Raw genomic sequence first — 21,353 nt, 5'->3', positions numbered from 1 at the left:
TTCAATGTGTCCAGATCTCTGGCAGATCTGTTGTAGTAGGCAGACTGGCGTTCTTGGTTACTGCGTAGTCCTTGCTGCACCTGTTCGACTTTTGGCTGCAGAAGGCTTGCTTTTGTGGGCAGCAGTGTTCTGGTGCGACGACTGAGAAGTCTTTGTGCTGGACTGGTGTCCAGGCCTTGTGACGGTGTGTTACGGTGATCCAAAAGAGCAAGGTAGGGATCCTGTCCAGCCATGTGCGCTTTGTGCAAAAGTCTCTTGGCTGTTTTGACGGCTGATTCTGCTTTGCCATTGCTCTGAGCGTACCCAGGTGACGAGGTCTTATGCAGGAATTCCCACCGTTCGCTGAATCTGTGGAATTCTTGCGATGAGTATTGTGGTCCGTTGTCCGAGATGACAACATCAGGGATGCCTTGTCTGGCAAAGTGGGCTTTCAGTTTCTTTATCACAGTTGTAGATTTTGTGTCTGAGAGATAATCTATTTCCCAGAAATTTGAATAGTAATCTACAGTGATGAGATAGTCCTTGTTGTCAAAAGAAAACAAATCTGTGCCTACTTTAGCCCATGGTCTGTTAGGCATTTCATGTGAGATCAGTGTTTCTCTTTGTTGCTTATAGTCCACTGACCTACAAATGTCACACTTGGCTACATAGGTCTTGATCTGGTCATTAATGCTTGGCCAGTATACGCACTCTCTGGCTCTTCGTAGGCATCCTTCCACCCCAAAATGAGAGGAGTGTAGACGTTGCGTGATGTCTCTCCTTAGCGCATCAGGTATGACAACACGTTCACCCCGAAACACTATTCCATCTTGGTGACTCAGTTCATCCTGGAATGAAAAGTATGGTCTGATTTCGCTCGGTGTCTTTGTCTTGTCATTTGGCCATCTTTGTTGTATGGTTTCAATGAGTTTCTGCAGTGTCGAATCCTGTGTTGTTGCAGAGCGGATTGAACTGAGGCTGTCCGCTGAGATGGGTACATGCTGCAACATATTAACAGTCTCTATTTCAGCTTCCACTGAGCCAAAGGCTGAACACTCAGGCAGGTAAGCTCGGCTCAAGGTGTCTGCTAACACCATATCTTTTCCTGGTAAGTAAACAACATCAACATCATACTTTTGAATACGCATCATCATTCTTTGTAGTCTTTTGGGTGCACTCAATAGTGGCTTTCTCACTATGTTCTCTAAAGGTTTGTGGTCACTTTGTACAGTTACCTTGCGTCCATACGTGTACTGATGGAATTTCTCCAAACTGAAAATCATTGCTAAGAATTCCTTCTCAATTTGGGCATAGCTCTTCTCTGTCTGTGTGAGTGCTCTGCTTGCGAATGCTACGGGCTTACCCCTCTGGACCAGTGCTGCGCCCAAACCAGTGTCTGAGGCATCACACTGCACAGTCAATTCCTCCTCCGGGCTGTAGTACTTCAGCACCGGTGTGTTTGAAATAGTCTCTTTCAATTTGAGAAACGCCTGGTCATGCTGTTCTGTCCACTCCCATTCACCGTCCTTGTGTGTCAGGTGCCTGAGTGGCTGACAGTGGTCAGAGAGATGAGGACAGAACTTAGCCAGGTAGTTCACCATACCCAACAGCCTCTGAACTGCTTTCACATCTGTTGGCTTTGGCATTTGTTCAATGGCACGTACTTTTTCTGGATGTATCCTTACACCATCCGCTGTCAGGAGATGTCCTATGTACGTAGTCTCTTTTTCCTTCAGCTTGAACTTGTCTGCGTTCAGTTTAATGTTCTTTTGTCTGCATCTATTCAAAAACAGTCTCAGTTTCTCATCGTGGTCTCGCTGTGCCATTTCTTGTGTTTCACCTTGTCCCGTGATCAGCACATCATCAGCAATGATGTACAGACCAGACAGATCCTCCAGCGCCTGTGTGAGCTTACGCTGAAAGACCTCTGGTGCGGGGCTGACCCCCATTGGAAGCCTCAGCCATCGGTAACGTCCAAATGGCGTAGCAAAAGTAGTCAGAAAACTTGACTCTTCATCTAATTTTACATGCCAGAAACCACTTTTCACATCACATACTGTAAACACTTTTGCTTTAGCCAGATCTGGGAGAATGTCCTCAATTGTCTGCAATGGGAAGTGACTACGCTTCAGCGCCTTGTTCAAGGGTCTTGGATCAATGCATATCCGTAGCTTCCCATTCTGTTTTTGGACAACAACCATTCCATTGATCCAGTCTGTGTTGCATTCTACAGGTGTGATGATTCCTCTGCGCTGTAGGTCTTGAAGTTCAGCCTTCAGTGGTTTCATCATTGCTACTGGCACCCGCCTCTTTGGCAGCTGCACAGGTTTCACTGTGTCGTCAATCTCCAGCTTGTATTTTCCTTCAAGGCAGCCATTGTGGTAGAAATTAGTGAGTATATTCTATAGTAAACCATGATTATTAATAGGCTTAATATTTTAAATAGTGGAAAACACATGACGCCTGAGTCTGGGTTCACACCAGATGGTAGGTACGTAGAAATGCCCTGGGAACTGCGGGGTCAAGTCATGTTGACCTCCACCTTTCAGGCGTGGGTCATTTTGACTGACAAGGCTAATCCCTGCGTACCTCAGACCGGGGCACGGTTGATAACATGCTGAGACGAAGAGACAAGGCGGAAAACCTCATTAGGGACAAAGGGAACCTCCATTGTATTAAAGAAGTTCCTGTATGTGTATAAAGGAGGGCTGGGACCGAAGTCCAGCCAGTGACTTTGCAAACCTACTCAGGCTGTTGTCGATGTTGTTTTTCTGCACGATAAAGTCTTTTGTCAATTCTTGCTCCGGACCCCTCGATTTCTTTTGCACTCTCTCTCTTGAATTAGTCTAAGTGTTTTAAATCTCAGTTAATCTCCGTTACCATCACCCTTGAACACGTCAGCATACTCTGCTTGTATCTGCTCCATTGTCCATTGGCCCCTTGTAATCTTAATTTCTGGCACTGTGGTAACTATGCTGTCAATTGCCATAATATTTTCATAGTGCACTTTAATCAGCTGCATGCCCTCACTGGCCCTTTTGCCAAGCAATGGCACTGTATCTCCCTCATCCACAACTTGGAACTCCAACTGGTACAGCTTCTGGTTTCTGGGATTTCTCAGCTTCAGTTTGCATTTTCCCAGTGGCTTAAGCTTGCTTTTGTTGTACATCACTAGCACACTCTGTGTCTTCGATCTTTGTGTTTGAATCAAGCAGATCAATTGGAATTATATTACAAGTAGCACCACAGTCTATTTGTAATTTCACAGTCTGTTTTCCCAAAAGCATTCCAGCAAAAAGCTGTGTGTTGAGTCTTTTATCAGAATCTACTGAACTCACTGTCTCAATCTCTTCTGCAGTTACACAGAGGATTTCATCAAACTCATCACTCTCGTGTTCTGCTACATGGTGCACTTGTTTCTTTCTCTGTTCCCTTTCTCTTGGTTGCTGACTGGCTTTACATTTAGCTGCAAAATGATTCTCTTTGCCACACTTTTTGCACGTCTTACCGTATGCTGGGCATTTCTGCTTGCTTCTCTCATGTGATTTGCCACAAAATTTGCAGTCCACTTTATCCGCTGGCTGTTGGTAGTGCCCTGGTCTCTGTATTGCATGCACCTCCTCCACTTTAGGTCCGGAGATGGTTTTGACGTTCTCGCGTGACAACTCCGAGGCTCTGCACAACTGAATGCATGTGTCGAGCGTCAGGGTCTTCTCGCGGAGCAACCGCTCCCTCATGCTGACATTGTTGCCTCCACACACAATCCGATCCCGAATGAGCGAGTCTCTTAAAGTCCCAAAGTTACACGTCTTTGATAACACTTTCAGGTCCGTGACATAACAGTCTATTGCTTCACTCGAACCTTGGTTTCTCGAGAAGAAACGGTAACGTTCCACTGTCTCGTTAGCACTAGGGTTGCAGTGAGCATCCATTTTATCAATTATGTCCTTCATCTTCCAATCAGACTTTGCTGTCTCACCCATGAGCGTGTCCAACAGCTCTCTGCCGCTCTCACCAACGAGATAGCTGAAAAGTTTGACAGTTTTCTTCTCGTCGTTGTCCACGGTAAAGTCGGAATACAGTAAAAACTCCAGGTTTTCCATGACTTTGCGAGATTCCCTGAGTCCATGCATAGCTGTTGGGGAGGTTTTAGCCCTTCCATGTCGGTCTGATGAGAATGCTAATCCCTAGCTAGACTGATATTAATACTCTCCTGACGTTGCAGTAGCTCTTCCCGCGAAACGATACTTTAACTGGTCAAGTCCGTGACCGCTGCCACCATGTTTAATTCTGCTCATTTTCTCTTAAATGAACTACATGATTACTTTATAACAGCCCAACAGGGCAACTCTTTATTAACTCACTGGTACAACCTACGTGCATCTCTCACGTTCCACTCTTACTTCCGGTGTCACATTCCTACCCGTCCGTGTGAACACAATTACTATTGTAACAGCCCCCACATAGCCTCTAGGAAGCAGATTCAAACACGCAAGCTGTATTACCCTCACACAGCCACTAGGAAGCAGGACCGAACATATAAGCCGTAAATACTGTACATAGCCACACTGTAAAAAATGATTTTTTGCCTTTGTAAATACAATGAGGACAATTCAAGTAATTTTTACATGAATGTATCAATTCTGAGAATTACTCAAACATGTCATGTGAAATTCAGTGTAATGCTTGGAGTTTCTGTGTAATTGAGTGTCCTCACATTCAGTTAAATAAATTCAGTAAATGTAACCGTAATAATTTTGTGATCATGACATTAACTACAGAAATTCAAGTAAAATTTGCCAACAGAACGATGGCGTGACGTCACATTCTAGACATGCCCCAACGGTTGACTTTCTAAAGTGATGACTTTGATGCGATGTGAGATTTTGTCATTGTGGTCGCGGATTAAACTCCAGGTGCATTCAATTCTGTTGCTGTTGGTCGTCGGAGCTTCCCTTTCTCAGGCTTTTGAAAGTGTGGACATTCACCACGGTTAAAGCTAGGGTGGGTAATTTCTTTACTGTAATATTTGGCAAAACTGTCCTAATAGCCAGTCAGCTATATGTAGGTGAAGTCTGCTCATAACTTTGCTCTCCCCTGCCTCTGTGGGCCGCACCCAAAAATTGCCACCGCTCATGTACACTTTGACCAATCAGAGCGAGGCTCCGATTCTCCGTTCTTATTGGCTGTGGGACTGTCCGGTCACCTTGGCAACGACGTTGGTGCGTCCCTGCGTGAGCGTTCACGAGCCTGGCGGTCTGACAGTTTTGTACTACTACGGTGGACAACAAATGAATAGCCGTGTCTTCATCAACGGCCCATAAATGTCCCATTCCCCGGATACCATCAACTAACACCACTAAGACAGAGAAAAAAAGAGGAAAGACACTTGTTGAAAGGACAGCTACTAAAAGGGAGGCGGAGAGAGCTCGAAATAAAACCAGAGTAAACATCGGCGTGGCTTATGAGCGATGGAGAGAGTTACGTGACCGGAGAAACTTAAAATCGGACGCTGAGATGGCTATATTTCTTATAGACAGGTAAGGAATTGTGCTATCCCTCCATGGTATATTGCGATGAATATGTAAAGTGTCGGCTGGTATGGTTTTTTACTAAGCAAAGCCACGATAACCGTTACATTACGGTTCTGTAATGTAACCATTTCAATACGGTTCTGTAGGATGTCTTGCATCAGCCGATGGTTCTTTTCCCGGTCCGTTTTATAGGTTAGTTATGGTCACACCAACCCTGGCTGTCGGAATAACACAGAGATTGTGCTAACACGTGGCCTAGGCTTCAACTCAACTGTGGATAATGTCCGAGTCACGTTTGTATAAAAGCTACGTTGACACAAATGCCAAGATAAGCACTGCGAGGGAAGTCTAGCATATGATATTCCATGTATTGTTATAACGTTGTTGCAAGCTAGCAGCAGCCTAGCTCAGTTTCGCGATCGCTTTGAAGTGACGGTTTCCTTGTGTGTAATCTGGCTTTCTGTGTTATTTTAACAAATATATATATATTTTTCAGCACAGTACTGTACATACACAATGATGGACAACGACAGTAAAGAGATCATATCGATTGTCAATATTGATAAGAGGGAGACCTAGAAGAATTCTGTTATCATGGAGAAGGAGGTTTTTTTTTTTTTTTTTTTTTTTTTGCTTTTGTTCTTATGCTAACGAACTACAGTTGCAATTAGTTTGCTATCTTGCTTGGCTGATACAGCTACCTTTCTTAGGCCTACCAGCGCAATGGCAATGATTTTAAGATAACATACATGGTATGTCTGTGAGTAAGATGTTGATGCTATATATGTACTTATGTAGCAATCAGCACTAATGTTTAATTACCTCGGAATCGGACATGGTGTTTCGTCTTCCTATCAATGTAACTGAATTCACATGAACACGCATAACTGACGTTCGGTGGGAGGATCTACAGCAGGTAGCGTGGCAGGGACGGGCCAGAGAGCACGCGACGGAATCTCAACGGCTGTTTTCTCCAAAATCGCCCACCCTAGCTTTAAGGTAAGCAAGCACAAATCAATAACATTTTCGGGCTTCGCAACTTCATTTGAACGCGTTTTGGACTAATGAAATATTGCAGCATCTAGAAAAGGCTAGGCTAGGCTAGGCTACATGGCTACATGGATAATAGGATGGTATCTGGGTTTTCGTGGTATTGATGCGGCGATTTGTCATCACTGTTGCATTAAAAGTAGGACAGTGATACTAACTACGACGTGATTTTGGGTGGAATCATTATTATTTTAACAACAACGGAATCAGGTGAGCTGTTTTGCGGGTGGTTAGTTAGCTGGTGGATTTGCTAGCAAGCCAAGTGTGTGCTATCAGTTAATTACATAGAGCCGTAGCCGTTTATGAAATGGCAACCATATCGCAAGGCTAGCTAATATCTGGTGGTCAGAGTTATTATCAATTTCAAGTCAGTTCAAAGTAAACATTCACCGTTCACCTATTTAAGCTCGGGGTTTACGGGAAAGACTATGCCTAGACTTTGTTTTAACATTGGGCAAAGTGTCTGAAGTGGAGCCGTCTGAAGTGAACAGTGAGCAGAGCACGGCTCTGATTGAGGATATATTAAACAACTTGGGTTTGTATAAATAGCAGGTGTTAGTCGTTAAATTGATATGGAGTTAGGGTTGAAGAAGTAGAATTATCTGAGCCATGAATACGCTGCTTTAGAAACCGATTTTATATATTTTTTTAACCGTTGTGATCATAGCAAGATGGCGCTGGCCTCGTGGCTATGTGTCTTCACAAACATCGATATTGTGATTTTAGTAGGCTAAGTCCATGCCGAGTTTGACATTTTGTGTGCTGTACATGTTTACTGAATTAAAAACATACAGCATGCAATATTAAGCTTAAAGAATAAAGAAATACCACAAGTATTCATAAAATATCTTAATATTTAATTTAACAAACACAATGCATTGATTGAACTCTGGGTGGTTATTGTGCAAATTATTAATTCATGGTACATTGTTTTAATTATTTCATAGGAAGAGCTGGAGGACATTTGTACCCCTCATCAGGCACCCTATTAAGGGTAAGTTGAGCACAGTCATTCACAATACAGCATGGTGTGTGTGTGTGTGTGTGTGTGTGTGTGTGTGTGTGTGTGTGTGTGTGTGTGTGTGTGTGTGTGTGTGTGTGTGTGTGTGTGTGTGTGTGTGTGTGTGTGTGTGTGTGTGTGTGTGTGTGTGTGCACCAGAAATGTAATTTTACAAATTGTTTCTATTTATTTTTTTGCCCTAGGTGTCCCACCATGAGGTGGCTGTGTAAAAGTTGTAGCTTTGCCTCAAATAGAAGGGTTGATCTTTTCAAGCACTACAGACTCAAACATGGAAACAGTGGCCGTACTCAATCCATACCTTGCCTATATGCTAATTGTCCTCGTTCATTTAAGACGTTTAATGCTCTCAAGATCCATCTATCCCGTCATCATGCACCAAACGTGGTTGTTTCGTTCAGTTGTCAGCGCTGCAATTTAGCGGCCTTCTCTTCAGAGAAACAGTATTTTGAACATTTACACAGTCATTTGAAGAGGTTTGAAGTTGTGCAGTGTGTATTCAAAGACTGTAGCTTCAGTACAAACATCTATTCAACCTTTTTGTTCTCATAAGCACAGGAAACATGGTCAGCACTCACATGAAGACTTTAAACCTGAGGTTTTGAAAACGCTTTCAGATACTCCTGTCTTCCAGCATGATCCAGTGTTTTCTGAACAGGATCCAGAGGTTTTTGTTGAACCATGTGAGGATTTGTCTGAGGTTATAAAGGATAGACTTGGACTGCTGTTTCTAAAGTTGGAGAGTTGTTACAATGTGCCGAACAAGTGCATTGATGAAATTGTAGATGAGTTACAGTTCTTATCCTGCTCCTCATCTGGACCAGTTTTGAGACATGTTGTTGAGTCCACCTTCAAGAAACACAACTATGACTTTGATTCAGCTCTTTTAAGCGATTTGGTGAGCAACTTATGTGAGTCACATCCTATTAGTTCAGCTGTAGGGAAAGGTGGTCCTTTTACTACATCATATAGGAGGAGGCAATATATGAAGTCACATTTTTCAGTTGTGGAACCAAAAGAGTACATTCTGAAGAAGAGGGAGAATAAAACATTCCAATATATTCCTATACTGCAGTCTTTGTCACAGGTACTTAAGAATTCTCCAGAAAAGCACCTAGTTGCTACAAGGAACTCGGACAGGGCATCGAAATATCAGTCATTTCAAGATGGGTCTCATTTTCAGAAAAATATTTTTTTCTCTTCAGATGAGGATAGATTAAGTCTTATCCTGTACATTGACGACTTTGAAGTCTGCAACCCCCTTGGAACATCCCGGAAGATACACAAAGTTACTGCTGTGTATTGGGTCTTAGGCAACATCCCAGCACATGCAAGATCGGCATTGACGAGTATATACTTAGCCATTCTCTGTAAGGCCAGTGACACCAAACAGTTTGGATTTCAGACAGTGCTAGAGCCACTATTGCGGGATCTTCAAAGCTTAGAGAAAGATGGTCTTTTCATTCCAAGTTTTGGGAAAGTGATCAAAGGCACTGTGGTGAGCGTAGTGGCTGACAATTTGGGTGCTCATGCTGTAGCAGGACTTGTTGAAAGTTTCTCAGGACCTCATGTCTGTCGATTCTGTCTGGGAGAGCGCTCTATGTTTCAGACAACAGAGGTAAGATCAGGAGTTTTTCAGCGAAGAAGGGAAGAGCAGCACACCTTACATGTTCAAACAGCTTTATCGAGTCCTTCTCTTAGTCCGTGCTATGGGGTGAAAAAACGGTGTGCACTATCTGAAAAGCTGTGTTATTTTGATGTGACGTCAGGTTTCCCTCCTGATGTGCTACACGACCTTCTTGAGGGTGTTGTTCCCCTAGAGCTGGCATTGTCACTGAATGCGTTCATCAAGAACAAGTATTTTTCCTTGGTGGAATTCAATGACTTAATTGCTCAGTTCCCTTACAAGTGGACTGACCGAACAAATTGCCCACATTTGGTCACTGCTACTTTCGCTGCAAAAAGATCAGTAGGAGGGAATGCCCATGAAAATTGGTGCCTGCTGCGTCTTTTGCCTTTTTTGATTGGGTTGAGAGTACCTGAGAGTGATCCAGTATGGCAGGTGCTAATGGTTCTGAAGGACATAGTGGAGCTAGTCATGTCTCCAGCTCACACAGAGGAAAGTATCTGTTACTTGGACACCAAGATCGCCGAACACCGGCAAAGATTTCTGGATGTATTCCCCCAAAACAAACTAATTCCCAAACACCACTTCATTGAGCATTATCCTGAGCTCATAAGGGAATTTGGACCATTGTCTGCCTTGTGGACAATGCGCTTCGAAGCGAAGCACAGCTTTTTCAAAAAAATTGTCCGACAGTATGTTCCTGTTTTAGGAACATACTGTTGTCCCTCGCCAAAAAACACCAACTCATGGTTGCACTGTGTCTCCATGAGAACAGTGCATTCAAACAATCTGTGTCTGTTACCAAAACATCACAAGTGTCATTAGATGTACTAAATGCAGCCATTAAAGACTTGGTGCTGCGCAAGTATCCAAACATCACAATGGTCCATGTCTCAAACAAGGTGGCCATCTCAGGTACAAGCTATGCGCCAGGAATGTTGCTGTGTTATGGTTCAACTGGAGGTTTGCCTGACTTTGCTGAAGTTTCTCAGATCATCTTGGTTTTGGATAGCATAGTCTTTGTTGTCAAACTACTAAATGGATGGTACAATGAGCACCTCAGGAGCTATGAGCTAGAGTACACAGGCAACTTCCAAATAATTGAGCCGAAAGAACTACTTGATTTCTATCCCCTGGCTATGTACACTATTGCAGGACGACGAGTTGTTACCTTAAAACACCACATCAACACCCCCTTTTAAATATGCAATGGATTTTTTTTTTTCTTATTTTTTTTTTTTAAGGATTTTCTTTTTTTTCCAGTGTCTTCCTGCCTGCTCAGATGTCCACCCCAGCAAAGCTACGGAGCATTTTTGATGATCATACAGTGCACAAATTGCTTCTGCCATCAGGTATCCCCAGTACTCTACAGGATCTCAAGCTTGTCATCCAGAGCACATTCAGCACTCCAGATGGCTTTACTCTGATGTATCAAGATGTGGAGTTTGGGGGTCAGTTCTTCACATTGACGTCTATAGAAGATGTGCAAGACATGGGTACCCTGAAAGTTGTCCAAGTTGAAGCAGTCATTTTAAATCTCAGCGCTGTGGAAGAAGATGACAACTTACCAGAATCAGACGTCATGTCATCCACATCTTTAGCATCCCAGGACACCGTTTTGCTTTCTTCATCATCTGATGAAAGTCCTGCATCATACCGTTCCCGACCATGGCCAAGACAGTTCGATATTCCACCATTTTCCTTTGAAATTCAGCTCTTGCTGGAGGCAGGAAACCGAGCTTACAACGCCAATGGAACTCTCTTAAACAACCCAAAAGTGACAAGAAGCGTTCTCGAGAAATTAGCTGAGATAATGTTTCAATACACAGCTTACCCAACAGGAATCCAAGTGATGCACGTAGTTGAGGCCTTGGCTGAGAAGTATCCATGCCTCAAAGAGCCAGGCTCATTCAATGGCATGTATGGATGGCAACAAAGAATCAAGTATAAAATGGCCAATTATCGGGCAAAAGTAAGAGGGCTCCAAATTGCCTGTCCAGAGCTAGAGGTGAACTCTTCAAGAAAGATGACTTCCCGTCCCAAAGGCCTCAAAAGACCCAAAAAGGCTGAAGTAAATTATTTGCCGCCATTGGCACATGGAGAAACAAAAGAAACAATGGAAGAAGAGAGGGTGGTTCTACTCACAGAAGTGAAAAAGACCAACAACAACAAGATTATCAGTGAGAAAATGGAGAAGACCTTTCCATATCGGCGGTTGGAGGTTGTCAACCAGATGCCTGCTGTCCCAGATGCCATGGAGAGATGGCCTGCCCTTTTCTACGAATCTCAGGTAAACGTGAACGCTTGTGCCAAACTTTCATGGCAGTTAGTAGGTCATTAGATATTTTGAAGTAAAATCATTTGGAGGGTCTTAAATCCATTGATGTAGCTTTTAAATGTATATACACACAATTATATGAAATCAACTGGTACATAAATACAATAATAAGTAGAAGTTAAAATATGAGCTTGTAAAAACATTCACATAATATGTGCCATTTTAAAGCTTTTTCATTTCAATGTGTGTGCCTTTGTGTTGTGTGCTTTGTGTCTTTGTTTGTTTGTTTTTTTAGGTGAAGGAGGAGTTCAAGAGGATCACAACTATCAACCTGGACCGAACCTTTTTGACTAAGATGGATTTATACACTCCAAAACTCCTGACTGTTTTCAAGACAAAGGGTGGGACTTCAGGCACAAAAATAAAAAGTGTGTTGGAGTCACTCAATCAGGTAGGAACAGTCCACTGTACTTCCTTCATGAAAGGTGGTGTTCTCTGAATTGAGACGAGCTGAGCCATATCTCTCTGAGCTTTGTGCGTCCTCCCAGTCAGTCAGATGTGCTGTTAGCATTTTGCTTTCTTTTACTTAAGTCCATCATTCCACCCCTTGAGACATGGCTAACTTCCCAAGTGGACAGGCTGATTTCACAGAAGTATAATTGACTCTTAACAGTGTTTCGTTGTGTTGGTGTTCCCTTAATTTTTTGAGCATTGAAGTTATTTATGTCTTATTATCTTGTTTTTATACAGCAACAGATCGATAGCCATGATGCGGTCATCCGTTGTCTGATCCATTTCCTGGGAGAATCGACAGAGGAGCTCATTAAGGACTACCAGGTGTGTGTGTATCCTACCCCTTTTAAAATGGCAGCAGTCGAAGTATTGGGATGTGTGGGTTGTGCAGTTTTTGACCACTATGGCACTTCTTTGTGTTGTGTTTAGCAGGATGTTTCCAAGGATGTCATCGAACAAGACATCAAAGACGGTGTGATCAAGATCCTTGTGCTGGGCAGTGCTGCAGAGGGTGCCCCCCCAACTGATGTCATCATTGTGGTTGATGGTACAGAGGTATTGGGTGGTTGTAAAACACTCACCAATGCTTGCATTCTGCTCATGGGCTTTGTGTACTCACTGAATCTCAGTTATCCTCCAAAATTGAAATACACATTTGAAGTGTTTCAAAAGTTGCTTTTGGAGTTGGATGATTTAAAGTTCTCCCCAAGAGTGGATTCTCTGAGAAGGAAACTGTTACAGTAAAAGGGAAATGTGACTACAGCTCATGCAGCAGATGCAATTGACTTAATTGCGAAGTTGTTCATAACTGTTCATGAAAGGCTTTTAGTTATGCACCTTGTTCTTTAGTGTAGGTTTGTTTCATGACTTGAATTACAGTATGTAAAAATGGACCTGTACAGGTTGGTGGCTTTTTTTTTTTTTTTTTAAAGATTTGCATTCTTTCTTGACTTTGAATTTTCCATTTTTCCAGGTCCATTTACTAAATTCCACTCACCAACGCTTGCATTCTGCTCATTATTTTTGTTTCTGCTTTTTTTTATATCTTATGATTTTATATTTTCATGTAGAAAATGCCCAATTTTGTTTGTGTATGTGTTTTGTGGTTTTGAAAAATAAAAAGCAAAATTCTGGATATCAAAATATAACTAAGTTAAAAAATACTTGCCTTCAGAGGTAAACATTACTTTGGTATTGCTAATAAAAGCTATAAGGAGATCAAAATATAACTAAGTAAAAAATACTTGCCTTCAGAGGTAAACATTACTTTGGTATAGCTAATAAAAGCTATAAGGAGATCAAAATATAACTAAGTAAAAAATACTTGCCTTCAGAGGTAAACATTACTTTGGTATTGCTAATAAAAGCTATAAGGAGATCAAAATATAACTAAGTAAAAAATACTTGCCTTCAGAGGTAAACATTACTTTGATATTGCTAATAAAAGCTATAAGGAGATGCAAGTAAATTTTACTTAAAGATTTGCTGTGTTAAATTTACTTAGTATTTCTGTGTGCAATGGGTGTACAAAGTTTTTTTAAGTAAACCCAGCTCCATATTTTTTTCAGTGCACAAGGCTATGTACAAGACCTTACTAAAGGCTGATCCATCCACAGAAGGCAGCACCTTTAGATAGGTGAAGAAGCCGAGGCTAATACGTCACACAGGCCACGCCCACTTCATATAGGCCACGCCCACTTGACCCTATCAATCTCGACAGAGAGGTTGGACCTCAGAAACTTCTCGCAGCCCAGACTTAAGGGTTAAAGATTTGGTCAGCTGGGAGTCGCTCAGCACGTGTTCGACACACTTCCCCTCCTTTTGCTCCGTAGTTACCATACCGAAATACCTTAACAAATAAAGTAAGTTAAAAGCGATCCGGATTGGACCACTTTCTTTGAAGAATGCTGCAGAATAAACCATAACTTAACACACAGCCAAAGACATAAGTTAACAAAAAATGTAGCTTTAACAGAAATTTTGAATGTCATTCTTGATTAAAAAAAAGAAAAAAGATTGTGCACAGACTAAATATTATAAAACAATTAACCTAATTAAAAAAGTTGTAAAATGAGATGAGATTAATTATTCCATAATACTTCCTTAATGATATTACTTTACTAGTTACTGCATTTGAAAAGTAACTTCACTACTTATTACTTTACTTTCCTGTTTCTTAATTTACTGTGTAGATAAATTGACAAACATCATAGCTCTATCATCACCACACAATTATACATTTTAAAAGGTTTGTGCGGCATAGGATAGGATTTCCCCTTGTTAATCTGGTTTGTGTAGAACCAGTTGCTATGGAAACGTGACGTCACACTTTAGTATATTGCCGGAGCATGGCTGACTCCGACCGCTACGCTAGCTGGCGCTTTAGCCCTTTCAACAAGTGGTAGTAGAGCCACCGGCTATTTACCCAACTCTGTCGAAAAAATAACTGCGTTACCTAACGCTGTTCTTCTAAACGGCGTTATTACAAACACTGATCTCTTCTAGTCTTTACTTTACTAGTTAGTTCTTTACTAGTTAGTAAACACTGCCCGTGAGCTCCAGCTGTTTGCGGGATTCCCTCCATGTCAACAATGGATACGTCATGCGTTTCCCCAAATTTCTTGCATGCCAGACTTTCGTTGGGCGTTTTCGAACGTTGCAGACCACAAGCATTTCACATTACAAGACCTCGTCTCGTCGCCGACTTTCCAAATCGTGTATGACTCGCAAATTTGTCTGCGACGAACGAATCGGGGCAATATCGGGCTGAAATCGTGTAGTCTGAACCAGCCATAAGGCGGCCTTTCGAAGATGCTCTGCCAGTGTAACATCATACCGTGCTATAAGAGATCAAGGATACCCAGAAAATTTCCATTTCTAGGATGTCCTAACTGTGCATTTTGTCCCCCTCAGTGGCAGGTTTCTTTCTGCAAGGAAGAGTATGCAGTCGATCACTCTAGTCAACAGGCTCTCTGCAATTCGCTATTTTACCTAGGTATAAGCGGGATGCCAATTCTTTCCACATCAGATAAGCATTTATGTGGTAACCACTTGTTTCATGGTGCTTCAGTATCTTTGAAAGACACTACCAGTTATTATACCCCACCACAAGGCGCGTGTCAGCAACTCTAGCTTCACCAAAAAGCTTACAAGCAAAACAATAGACTCTGTTAGAACTGTTGGAGTACAGTAACCAATAGGGGTGGGAAAAATAATCGATTCTTTGATGCATCGCAATACTGTGTAGAACGATTCAGTCTCGATTCAGATACGATAATAATCTTTATTTATTTTTTTGGATCATTAATTTATTAACTTTTGGATTATAAACGGAGTATTAAAGTATCAACTTTATAACTCCGTTTTTACTGGTTATATTGACATAAAACAAAGACTTGCATAGAGATTGAAGTAAAACAAAATAACCACAAACAAGTTCCTATCTTTTTCTTCCCCACACGGCGCCCACTGGAGCGCCGTGTGGGGAGGAGGGGGGGAGGGAGGCGAAGGAGCGGGGGGCGCCTTATCAGTGACGTCCCTCTGTTATTGATCATCGCGATATTCCATCGCTTTGGCGCCCCCTCTGGTGCGGCGCCCCTATGCGCCGCATATAGTGCATACCAGAGAATGTCTAATATGAGGAGAACTGGCACTCGCGGGTTAGTTCCGGTTTTCTGGACTGGTTGCAGTAATAATCTTTAACCACGCGGGGCGCTCGTAGGCGAGTCCAGAATGAATGGGAGCCAACGGGGTTTTATCCTCAGAATCCACTTTTCTCACAATGTAATTTTTTGTCAAGTAATTTGAAAGTTGCTATCAAAGGGTGGGGCTAAGATAATAAACTCAGCTGAATATTGCATTTTTTAAGGTCACGTATCTGTTCTAAAAAGGCGTTAAAAACATGCGATGACGTCACACACTGTAATACTGTCAGAGGTACTGCTTTACGGCAGTTTCTAAAGCACTTCCCTTTTCCCGCAACGATAACACCAGCTGTTGGAGGTAAGGCTTTTTTTTGCTTAATACCCTAGTTAGAGTTTTAGTGAGCTAATGTAAAAAAAAGAAATGCGCGAATGTTTTACATATGTATGTTACTTACAGAGTGTTTTTTCTAATCCTCACTAGGTGCCGATGATAAAGCTTTTTCTTTAGTAACGATTATGAGCCATTTCTTTCTCCTAAAATAGAAACCTGGATTAGAATCATAATTTTAAGACTGCATCAATTTAGTTTACATCAGTACACAATCTGCTAGAGAGCAGTGTTCTGTTGTCCTCCTCATGCCTCTTCCTTTCTTGATCTCTACAGTCGGACCTTGATGCTGTGACAACGGACAAGTCTTCCCCGTCCTTTTCCCCTGCCTCTGTTCAGTATGTTCAGTGTTGTTAAATCATTTCTCTTTTTTTTTTTATTAGTTACTGTTCTTATTGTGTTCTTGTTAGTGTGATGTTTGAATAAACTTGCCTGTTGCAATGTTGGTATAATGTTTGTATAATTACTGTTATACAACTGTTACTGTTTCAATGTGACCCAGACCATATTTCTCATTTAACAAACATGTGTAGCTTATAATGTGTTGCATGGCAGAGCAATTATATTCAATGGCTTAAAACAAACCCATCTGTAAAGATCAGTGAATGCATAGAAATCAATGACAAGTGGTGTAGATGGTTTTCCCTCTGTGCAAGGTCATTAGCCCAAGTCCTACAAATAAATAACGACTGTAATAGCAGATGTTGAAGTTGTTAAATCGTTAACAAACCATTTGTATGGAACAATCGGTTAAGGTGAGTTAAGTGCTTGAGTCTCGACACTTTAGAGAATGTCTAGCGCGCAACTTGAATAAGCCATGTGCGATATTACCCGGGCTCCAGCGCAACTTTCCTTACCAGGTGAAGCCTCAGGTAGCCTAGGACCATTCATACAGGAGCAAGCAAGAACGTTACCTTTTTCTGTCCTTGGGAAACGAAAAGACGGACAATCCGTTTCCACTGTAAGTGCAGTTTATCATTGCACATTTACGAGGCATTTCTTTTTTAAACTATCTTTATTTTTGAAAAATAGACAATGACAGATTAAATGATATTGAGCGGGATATTGACTGTATTATTTAAGGTGGTCATACCGTACCTACCATGTATATAACACATTGAACATAAGAAATGGAAGAAATTCCATTTATGCCCATGTACTTTCACCATACATACTATCTAAAAAATAAAAGGGCCTGCAGGAAAATATAAATACAGTACGCAAAAATTTAGTTAACACGTTTCTGATTGCTCTTCAGCTTCAGATGCCGTCAAGAGGGGTCTCTGGTCGTAATCAGTCGCAAGTCCGTCCCTGACCAATCAGCATTCATTAGCAGAATGCTAGCGTGTATGGCCAACAACGGCCCAAACTGTAAGAAATCAAAAGGACATAAGTACTCACTCATTTTACTTTTGAACCATAATCTATATTGAACTTGCGGAATCTACAATAAAATTTGCGATATTTCAACGACAAGCAGGTGAAAGAGGCATAATTAGCCGTTTAGCCCCATAGACTCCCATTCAATCTGGACTCGCCCGCGATCACCCCCAGTGGATGTCTCATGGAACTACAACCAAAATCGGTACAATGGGGCGTATAGGGAGTGCCCAGGCTCTTCGTAGACGGGCTCTGTGCATACCCACTTTTTGCGCCACTGATGGGGACTCAGCGGGCATGTAGTTGCTTGTGTACACGACAATGCACGGAATATCGTCTCTGCAAACATTCCCACACGAGTCAATTGGCACTCAGTTCCATGTTTCGCCCACACTCTGCAGCTGGCCATTAACGACGGTTTCGCTACCTACATTAACCGAGTCATTGTAGCTGCTAGCAGACTCGTGCAACACTTCAATCATAGCAATCCAGCAAACAAAGCGCTCGCAACAAAACAGAAAGAAATGCAGCTGCCGTCTCATAAACTCATCCAATCCTGTAAAACCAGGTGGAATTCAGCCAGTGATATGTTTAACAGACTAACGGAGCAGCGGTAGCCCGTGTCTGCTGTACTGTCAGACCGCACAGTGACCAAACTCAGACGCGAGGACGCTGGAGCTGAGAGATTAATATTGGCAATTGATGGAGGATGTGGCGCCAGACAGTGCTGGAAACACTCAAGTGTGCAACGACCGTCATGTCTAGTGAGACTGAGGTGTCGAGGGTGACACCAGCAAAGTTGGGGAATTCAAAACCAGAGTGCGCACTTCACTGGGTGAAAGGATGAAGGTAAGCTAAATCCATTAATTCAATTATTGCCGATATTTTGAACTGTATGCATTGCACACAAACCACATTGTTTGACAATTCTAGTTTTTAACTGCTTCTACTATCTTATCTAATTAATATTATTAATTAATATCAAGCAATCTATTAATGATTAATAGTGGTTCATTCATTAAATGATAAAAGACATCATATTAAAAACAAATGATGATTAAAAACGAAATCACATTTAAATCTAATTTATTATCTTTTTCTTCACAGATTGCTTATGATGGCCTGACGTCAACACCACCAATGCTAGCCACCATGCTGGATCCTAGGCACAAGCACCTGGGATTTCTGACCCCACCAAGGAGGATTGGAGCTCATGCCAAACTGCTTGAAGTGCTGGCAGAAGCAGAAGCCGGACGTGGGAGCTCCACATTAGCAGATGCCGCTAGAGAGCAGCAAGAGGTGGTCGGTGCAGTGCCAGTCCAGGGAGCTGTGCTTCAGAGACGCAGTGCTTATAGTTAACTCATGGGTGAAAACTATACCACCAGGAGAACTGATGATGTAAGAAAAGAAGTGGACAGCTTTCTGAAGGATCCGCCACCACTCCTTGATTCCAGTCCCACAGCATGGTGGAAAGTCAATGAAGGAAGGTTTCCAAGGCTGGCAAACCTGGCACGAAAGTACTTGGCCATACCAAGCACGTCAGTCCCTTCTGAGCGTGTATTCTCAGCAGCTGGCCTAACTGTTAACATGCTGCGCACACAACTTACTCCATGTGGATGTGCTGATCTTCTTGAACAAAAATAGATAGGTCTATCTATGCGATGAGGAGCACTAGGGATGTTTTTTTTTCACCTCTATCATCAGGCAGCCTATATTTTAAGTTGACTAGAGCTACGACAGTTCAGTCCTGGTTATTGTTACAAATGTTATGTGATATTGTCCCATTTCCCAGTTTAAGGGGGATTATAAATACTGCCAAAAGTCCACATGTGACACCTTATTTACTTCTCAGAATTTATTTTATTATGCTGCTAAGAACCGTGCACTAATTTATTTTCATTTTAAATGTTCCAATTTAATATTTTGATTTTGGTTGATTTGGTTTGTTATAGTACCAAAATGAATAAATCTTTGATTAAGGAATATGATTTGCATTTTTTCTTTATCATAAGGAAGATAGCATTTTATGTTTCGTATACATTAGATAGAACCTATTCAGAGGGAAATTCAGCTTCTCAGAAGTATTGCCGCTTATTAAGTAATCGATCATCGATCGATAAGATGAAACAACTATCTATTAAGGAATTACTCGATAATTTGCATCCCTAGCATGTAGTGATGCATCTTCGTTCGTACTTTCCTTACGAATATGTATATAAAGATGAAAGATAAAATGAAAATGAAAATAGATAAAAGTAACAAATGGAGGTTAAATATACCAAGGCTGTTTCCCAAAGTGAAGGCTGCAGCCTTGCTAGGACGCGTCCTTGCTAGTCGCGTCCTATGGAGATGAGACTAGAGTGCTAGCTCGAGTGCTTCCTAGCGTTTGTAACGTTCAGACTTTGGAACGACTTGGTAGTGTGGAAGCGCTTCCGCTTTTTAATACTGCGTGTCCGCTTGTAAACACATGTGCGCTTATGAATAAAACATGGCAGCAATCAAGCTGATCGATATTTATTTGACTTTTGTCTGTTATGAATGCGGTCATGTCTCCTTTGCATGGAGCCTCTTTGGGGAAGTCACAAAAGCTTTGTTGCGGTTGATAGAATCGTCTTTATTAAAAGGAATATCCATTCAATTTTTATAAAACTAAGTGAAATTGTCTGAGAACTTAATTCATGCATCACATTTACAGTACGTTTGATTACTATTATGCAGGGGGGGAAAGACAAAGAAAGAGATGATAAACATGTATTTATTTGGATATATTATTGAACTGATCTGATTCATTCATTCATATATGCCTACAATCTACCAGTGGTTTGAACACATAAGTATATCATATAAAATACAATGATATACGTTCATTAAAAATTACAAACATTGCAAATGATCGGTTGTGCATTAATTTTACAACATTGGATAGTGGCACTATCCCTTCCACCGGTAAACAAATGTTTGCGCGCCACCCGGCGCACAAAAGCCTCCGTTTGCTGGGCTGACCCTAAAAAAACGATTCAACACAAACATAAATAGGTATACATAAATAATGTAAACTTGTGAGCGAGTAAATTGACATTGGTGACAGTGGTGTTTAACACCAGCTACGTCCATGCAAAATATAGCAACGTATCATTAAGTTGCAAAAACGTTTGAAAAGTGGCACAGGTCTTTAGGCTTGATTATTTGCATTAACATGATGAATCTATAAAAAGCAATACGGCACAAAATATTTCTGAAAACTAATATAACTTCACTTCGGCCGTTTCTCAATTCGCGTACTTGTGCGTGCTCGTGTGCTCGTGGACTCGTGAAACGTCATCAGTCGTTGCCCGAGCACTGTTCCAATTCGAAGCACGCATCAAGCGAGTACTGTCGTAAAACCCGGAAGTGTTCTTGATGCGTGCTCGATCTCGCCGTTTCACCCTATGATTTCACCGAGCATGCATCGGAGGTGGCTCGTGTGTACTTGCAACCGCTATAAATCCCAGGATGCATTTCGCACTCGCAGCAGTACGATGGCGGACAATATGGAGAAGACGCACAACTGTAGCTTAAGTTACTCTTAAAGGCACCCAGTGCAACTTTCGAGGCTTAAAAATAAACATTCAATTTCTAGTCTTTTTTACACGTAGTAAGTTTCAATAACTCCATACCATTACATACCGACATTTAAGCAGCAAAGATGAGACGTCGTTGTGTGGTGAGAACTGATACAAAATCGATAACAACAACAATGCCGCCATTTTCTTTATTTTTTGTAACCTACAATAAATAAAGCAGGCTTCCAGTCAATGGAAAAATGGCTTCTCCCCACCGGCGATTGTTGTTGTTTACGATTTTCTATCAGTTCTCACCACACAACGACGTCTCATCTTTGCTCCTTGAATGTCGATATGTAATGGTATGGAGTTATTCAAACTTACTACGTGTAAAAAAGAC

General features: G+C 41.7%; 1 protein-coding gene across 2 annotated transcripts; it reads left to right on the top strand.

Annotated features, from left to right (window-relative positions):
- The first annotated feature begins 10,058 nt into the window (after positions 1 to 10,058).
- On the top strand, positions 10,059 to 13,093 carry LOC132466273 (uncharacterized). 2 transcript variants are annotated; one of them, XM_060063408.1, is made up of 4 exons: positions 10,059 to 11,498; positions 11,782 to 11,937; positions 12,237 to 12,323; positions 12,429 to 13,093. In XM_060063408.1, the coding sequence occupies exons 1-4, from the start codon at positions 10,491 to 10,493 to the stop codon at positions 12,741 to 12,743; spliced, it is 1,566 nt and encodes a 521-aa protein (XP_059919391.1). In that variant the 5' UTR covers positions 10,059 to 10,490; the 3' UTR covers positions 12,744 to 13,093. The 2 variants fall into 2 exon arrangements, with proteins under 2 accessions (XP_059919391.1, XP_059919393.1); XM_060063410.1 differs by having other exon boundaries at positions 12,432 to 13,091.
- Positions 13,094 to 21,353: the final 8,260 nt, after the last annotated feature.

The sequence above is a fragment of the Gadus macrocephalus genome, chromosome 10, assembly GCF_031168955.1.
Source record: "Gadus macrocephalus chromosome 10, ASM3116895v1".
In the NCBI taxonomy this organism is placed as follows: Eukaryota; Metazoa; Chordata; class Actinopteri; order Gadiformes; family Gadidae; genus Gadus; species Gadus macrocephalus.
The sequence above is the reverse complement of the archived record's forward strand: the minus strand, read 5'-3'. Positions and strand labels throughout refer to the sequence as shown.